General features: G+C 46.0%; 1 protein-coding gene across 1 annotated transcript; it reads left to right on the top strand.

The window, feature by feature from the left end:
- The first annotated feature begins 1608 nt into the window (after positions 1-1608).
- On the top strand, positions 1609-2710 carry LOC123084280 (uncharacterized). The gene is made up of 4 exons (XM_044505968.1): positions 1609-1744; positions 1828-2001; positions 2084-2361; positions 2698-2710. Exons 1-4 carry the CDS (start codon positions 1685-1687, stop codon positions 2708-2710), a joined length of 525 nt encoding a protein of 174 aa, XP_044361903.1. The 5' UTR covers positions 1609-1684.
- The last annotated feature ends 4557 nt before the right edge of the window (positions 2711-7267 follow it).

The raw sequence follows: 7267 nt of genomic DNA, 5'->3' as shown, positions 1-7267 counted from the left end.
TTTGTCTCGGAATGGGGTAGAGCATGGATCGTACTCAATCTACACATTCTCGGGTGGGATTAGGACCCATCTTTACCTATTAGATATGTAGGTGGATTAAATGTCAACCTTGTAAAAAATAAAATATTGATGTGGGTAATTTAAATGTCAATCTCGGGTTGGGAAGTTGTGTTCAAGGTGTCGCCACATGGTAAGCTACCAGACCCGAACGATGATGATTACTACAACATAAACCCCATGACATACGAGGGAGTGTTTTTTCAAGAGGAACATGATGACGTGGTCCGAAACAAGGAGGATGATGACTTGGGTTATGTTGACCTGGACCCAAACGACGACGGTGCCCGGATTGATGGTGAGGCAGTTGTGAATCAAAGAGACATAATTATGCTTGAAAAGTTAAATGAAGACGCTGACGCTGACGATGAGGAAGAGCCTCCACCTCCGTCAGACAACGAAGAAGATATGCGGGATAGTGATGATGAGATCGGTCGACAAATAGATTACAATAGCGATGATTCATATGGGTTCTAGAAAATGTATGTTCTTTTAATAATGTTCTCTTCCGTTATTAATGTCTTTCCTGTATGCTTGTTTTTTTATATCCATACTAATTGTTTATTCTCTTCTCAATGCAAGTTTGCTAATCATGGGCAAGTCCAGCGGTGCCAGTTTCCTCGGTAAACTCAAAGGACTTACTCGGAGTGGACGAGCCCACAAGGTTCCCTCCCGACTACGTGAGGATGGCACCTCACAGGGAGGTGGAGGGGTCGGGGGAGGAGACCCTAGAGGAGGAGGGGGTGGGGGGAGAGCCCCTAGAGGACGAGGAGGTGGGGGGAGAGGCAACCGGGCCAAAAAACTCCGGGCCGTGTCCGAAATAGGAGGGTCTTCTTCGATGCCCTCCTATGCTGATGCAGCTTCTGAGTCTGAGGAGGAGGAGTATATTCCTGATGTCGAGGAGGAGGAGGCCGAGGAGGAGGAGGTCGAGGAGGAGGAGGCCGAGGAGGGCGAGGAGGGTGGAGGGGAGATTGACCCCGAGTTGTGGGGTGACTTGCCACCGGGTGCTCCGCAGGGGTGGCTGCGTGGTAATGCCGGAGTACCTACACCACCTTCTATCGAGGCGCACAAGTGGCTCATTGAACCTGCGGGGACAGAGTAAGTGCATCTCAATCATACTTTCAACACATGACAACATTTTTTTATTGTACACATGGCAACCCTTTGATTCTTTTGCAGTAACTGGATCCTTCACGGAAAGAGCCGTAAACCGAACGGCCTTCTCACTGTCCTGTTGAAGCAGTTTTGGCCTGGCCTATTCTGCCCGCGGCCAGACAGGGACCCACAGCTGCGTGTTTTGGCCACAAGCTGGGCCCACTACGAGGCTTGCAGCAACGCGGAGTACGGGACGGCCGCTAAGGCCGTGATCACCAAATTTTGGGTAAGTTCCCTTTTGAATCACTTGTCTTTAGTTTCGTTCATAGTTTATCATTGAATCACTCAAATCATGCCTTGTTTGCTTCTGGTTTATGCATGATTGCAGCAACTCTATAGAGTTCTTGATGAGCACAAGGCCAGAGCCGACGTGGTCTTACTTGCGTCTGCAAAGAAGAAAGCTCGTCAGTTGCAGTACGAGGTGCGTTGGGTTGCCGTCTCACAGTACTACCACATCTACCTGCAACAAAAGATGACCAAAACTCAAGCACAGAGGCAAAAAATTACCATGAGCAGGGAGCAGTTCATGATGGTAACTATTACTGACTTTTCATTGTTTCAAGGAGTCAACTATATGTTTCGTGCTCACATGTCATGCTTCCAAAATTTGCATAGGTTGTTCCTCGTTGGTGCTATGGAAGGCATGACGGATGGGCGTGTTTGGTGGATAGGTGGGTCGGTGACGATCCAGAGTTTGTTGCCAAGAGCATCAAGGCCCGGGCTAACCGTGGAAAAGACGGGACACACGGCCAAGGAAACAGGAACCACTGGGGCTTCAAGGCCATGAAGGTATATCTATATGAAAGATGCATTTTGGTTCTTCTTTACCGTCATGTTCTTATGTATGGCTAACTTCTGTTTGACGTTGCAGGAGGACAAGTTGCAGAGGCCGCTCTCAGACATGGAGTCGTGGAAGCTGGCCCGCGAGCGGAGTGATCGCAAGGAGGGCGAGAGCCAGTACTACGGCAACACCGAGAAACACCTGCAGTCTTACACTCAGAACTATCAGAAGTTGCATCCGGATGTTCCCGTTCCTGAGGTCGCCCAGTCTCAGATCGACGACACGGCGGTGGTGGCCATCCAGGGTAAGTCCCATGGCCGGTATCCGTGTTTCGATGGCTTGGTCACTCCGTCGATCTCGTACACACGGCTTCGAGCTACCAACCCGAGCCCGTTAGAGAGTACGGGGCGTTCGCAGCCTCCCTTAGTCCGCCAACGTGCTGTAAGTACTTCCCCTTATCTTCTTTGTCTCTATCTTTCTTAGTTTATTTTCATCACTGCCCACTTAGAAACAACCTCAATTTTGTAGGCATATCAGACCTTTCTCGAGCATAGGCATATTGAGGTGAGGGAGTACTTGCAACGAGTGAAGGCAAACGATGATTACAGCCGTCAAGTGATGGCAGTTAGTTTTGCCCTCTTAAACCAAGCTCAAATTTGCACTTTCATTCCTTCTAACTTTGTTGATCACGGCTTGTTTCTAAGTGGACTTGTTTAACTAACATCCAGGCTATGTTGGCGTCTTGGACTAACCGCACGGAGCCACCACAAGTTGGACCCCCACCACCACCTGCGGGAGACGCCCCACACATTCCCACGTTTGAGGAATGGCTGGCACTAGGCGGTGATACTCCGGTTAGTAAATTTTCCTAACTAATGACAAACTAGTTCTCGTTCATTCAACACTATCATGTCATATTTACCGTTAGAATCTTCTTTCAAACATGTAGGGGACCGGTGGCTCGACTCCTGCTACGTCGACCCCAGTCACTCCGATCTGGCAGAGTGATGGTGGTCGCGGTGGCGGTTTTGGCGGAGGAGGACTTGGCGGTGGCGGTTTTGGCGGAGGTGGACTTGGTGGTGGTTTTGGCGAAGGTGGACTCGATGGTGGTGGTGGTTTTGGAGGAGGTGGACTCGGTGGTGCATGATGTCGATGATGATTCCGTGTATGCGGCCGTTATGCCATGTCTTTCATGTTTCAACTTTTATGATGTTTCATGTCTTGCACTACTCTTATGTTCGTGGACTTTCGCCGGTGATGATCTTTAGATGATGAACTTGACTATGTTTAAATGATGTTGATGAACTGTCATATTTCATATTATTCTATTTTGAAATGTTGTCAAATGAATTGGAAAAGAGAAAACAGGGAATAAAAAAAAAGAAAAACTATGCCTACGGCAAAGCCGTCGGCATAGATAAATTCAGGAGCCACCAGGAGGCGACACGTGGCACGGCTATGCCTACGGCCAAGCCGTCGGCATAGTTTATATCTATGCCGACGGCTTGGCCGTAGGCATAGCCATGCCACCAGGTTACGCCAGGAGGCGACACGTGGCAGGGCTATGCCGACGGCTTTGCCGTAGGCATAGCCCTGCCACGTGCCGCCTCCTGGCCTGCCAGCAGTTTGACGGCGCCGTCCGTTGCCGTCAGACGGAAAACTACGCCGACGGCTAAACTATGCCGACGGCTGCGCCAGGGCCGTCGGCATAGACCCCTATGCCGACGGCATTATTATGCCGACGGTCTGACAGGAGTACGCTGATGTAATCTAGACTGACGGCTCTATGCCGACGGCTGCCGTCGGCATAGATCTATGTCGACGGCCTAGGGGCCTATGCCGACGGCCCGTGGCCGTAGGCATAGACCGCGAGTCCGGTAGTGAGAGGCGGTACATCCCCGAGGAGCGCTCCTTGAGCAGCATATTTAAGAAAATAGGAAAATAAGAAGTAGTCCGGGAAGGACACGAGGAGTCCACGAGGGTGGAGGGCACGCCCCCTGCCTCGTGGGCACCCCGTGTGCTCTCTGGACTCCGTTTTCTTGCACAATACTTCTTTCGGTCGGTAAAAATTCATTATATAATCCCCTAAAGGTTTTGAGCACCGTATCACGCAAAAATCCTTTGTTTTTGTCTTGAGCTGTTTCTGCCGCAGATAAGAGCAATATGTCATCCCAGGATTCGGAGGGAGAAAGTTATGTGGATGATTACCTAGCAGACCCTAAGATCTACGGGGACTTGGAGCATCATGGCTGGACTACTGAAGAAGAAGAAGACTATGAGCCTAAAGGAAAGGAGGAGTCGAGCTCAGATGAAGATGAAGCCCCATTACCTCAACCTGGGGACATGCATGTGGAGTTTAAAAAGTCAAGTCTCCCTAACAGAGCAAAGAAACCAAAGATCGAGTTTATTCCTTTTCGTCTCTTGCAGGAAAACAAACAGGAACTATGCAAAAGGATATTAAGCCTTGAGCAGGAGATTGATGATCTAAGGGAGCAAAATTCCATCCTCAAGCGCAAATTGAGGAAGAAGCCCACATCACCAACAACTCCATCATAACCACCTTCGAGGAGATAATCACATGGGTATGGGCACTCCCCTTGGCAACTTCCAAACTTGGGGGAGGTGCCCCGGTATCGTATCACCATCACACTCCTATCTTTACCGTTTTACTTAGTTCGATCATTTTGGTAATATCTTGATCTAGTAGAATAAAGTTTTGGTATGAATTAGTTTTGAGTTTTGCTTTGTGATCCCTCTATGTAATCGAGTCCGTGAGCTATATATAATAAAGATTAGTGTTGAGTCAAGGGCTTTTCTATCTTGCTAAGATCTTGAGGAAATAAAAGAGTAAAAAGAAATAAAAGAGACCATATTGATCTTATGAAAAGTAATGACTTCGCATAGAAAGTATGATGATTTAAAGTTGCTGAGAGTTGGCAAATATAGTTTTGGTCATCGCTGCAATTAATAGGAAGTAATAAAGAAAGAGAGGTTTTCACATATAAATATACTATCTTGGACATCTTTTATGATTGTGAGTACTCATTAAAGTATGACATGCTAAAGAGTTGATGTTGGACAAGGAAGACAACGTAATGGGTTATGTTTTCTCGCATCTCAGTTAAAGTATATTGTCATGAATCATTCAAACATGTTGAGCTTTCCTTTCCCCCTCATGCTAGCCAAATCCCTTGCACCAAGTAGAGATACTACTTGTGCTTCCAAATATCCTTTAACCCAGTTTTGCCATGAGAGTCCACCATACCTACTTGTGGATTGAGTAAGATTCTTCAAGTAAGTTGTCATGTTGCATGCAATAAAAATTGCTCTCTAAATATGTATGACTTATTAGTGTGGAGAAAATAAGCTTTATACGATCGTGTGATATGGAAGTAATAAAAGCGACGGAATGCATAATAAAGGTTCATATCACAAGTGGCAATATAAAGTGACGTTTTTTTTGCATTAAGATTTCGTGCATCCAATCAAAAACCACATGACAACATCTGCTTCCCTCTGCGAAGGGCCTATCTTTTACTTTATGCAAGAGTCAAGGTGATCTTCACCTTTCCCTTTTTCATTTTATCCTTTGGCAAGCACCTCGTGTTGGAAAGATCCTGATATATATATCAAATTAGATGTAAGTTAGCATGAACTATTATTGTTGACATTACCCTTGAGGTAAAAGGTTGGGAGGCAACACTATAAGCCCCTATCTTTCTCTGTGTTCGATTAAAACGCCATAACCATAAGTATTGTGTGAGTGTTAGCAATTGTGAAAGACTAAATGATAGTTGAGTATGTGGACTTGCTGAAAAGCTCTATTATTGACTCTTTCTGATGTTATGATAAATTGCAATTGCTTCAATTACTGAGATTATAGTTTGTTAGTTCTCAATGAAGTTTCTGAATCATACTTGATATTGTGAATAGATTGTTACTTGAGTATAAGAAATCATATGACAAAATATATATGTGCTGTTGTTATAAGAATGATCATGAGGCCCTCATGTCCGTATTTTATTTTTATAGACACCTCTATCTCTAAACATGTGGACATATTCTTCGATATCGGCTTCCGCTTGAGGACAAGCGAGGTCTAAGCTTGGGGGAGTTGATACGTCTATTTTGCATCATGCTTTTATATCGATATTTATTGCATTATGGGCTGTTATTTCACGTTATGTCACAATACTTCTGGCTATTCTCTCTCATTTTACAAGGTTTACATAAAGAGGGAGAATGCCGACAGCTGGGATTCTGGGCTAGAAAATGAGCAAATATTGGAGACCTATTCTACATAGCACCAAAAGTCCTGAAACTCCACGAAAGTCATTTTTGGAATTAATGATAAATATTGAGCGAAAGAAGTAACAGAGGGGGCCCACACCCTGGCCACGAGGGTAGGGGCGCGCCCTACCCCTGGGTGCGCCCCCTGCCTCGTGGGCCACCTGGCAGCCCTCCGGTGCCCATCTTCTGCTATATGAAGTCTTTTACCCAAGAAAAAAGCATAAGCAAGCTCACAGGACGAAACTCCGTCGCCACGAGGCAGAACCTTGGCGGAACCAATCTAGGGCTCTGGCGGAGCTGTTGTGCCAGAGAAACTTCCCTCCGGGAGGGGGAAATCATCACCATCTTCATCACCAACGATCCTCTCATCGGGAGCGGGTCAATCTCCATCAACATCTTCACCAGCACCATCTCCTCTCAAACCCTAGTTCATCTCTTGTATCCAATCTTTGTACCAAAACCTCAGATTGGTACCTGTGGGTTGGTAGTAGTGTTGATTACTCCTTGTAGTTGATTCTAGTTGGTTTATTTGGTGGAAGATCATATGTTTAGATCCTTAATGCATATTAATACCCCTCTGATTATGAACATGAATATGCTTTGTGAGTAGTTACGTTTGTTCCTGAGGACATGGGTGAAGTCTTGCTATTAGTAGTCATGTGAATTTGGTATTCGTTCGATATTTTGATGAGATGTATGTTGTCTTTCCTCTAGTGGTGTTATGTGAACGTCGACTACATGACACTTCACCATTATTTGGGCCTAGAGGAAGGCATTGGGAAGTAATAAGTAGATGATGGGTTGCTAGACTGACAGAAGCTTAAACCCTAGTTTATGCGTTGCTTCGTATGGGGATGATTTGGATCCACTTGGTTCATGCTATGGTTAGGTTTACCTTAATACTTCTTTTGTAGTTGCGGATGCTTGCAATAGGGGTTAATCATAAGTGGGATGCTTGTCCAAGAAAGGGCAGTACCCAAGCAC

This window comes from Triticum aestivum, chromosome 4A, assembly GCF_018294505.1.
Source record: "Triticum aestivum cultivar Chinese Spring chromosome 4A, IWGSC CS RefSeq v2.1, whole genome shotgun sequence".
Taxonomy (NCBI): Eukaryota; Viridiplantae; Streptophyta; class Magnoliopsida; order Poales; family Poaceae; genus Triticum; species Triticum aestivum.
This window is presented reverse-complemented; position numbering and strand designations above follow the sequence as displayed.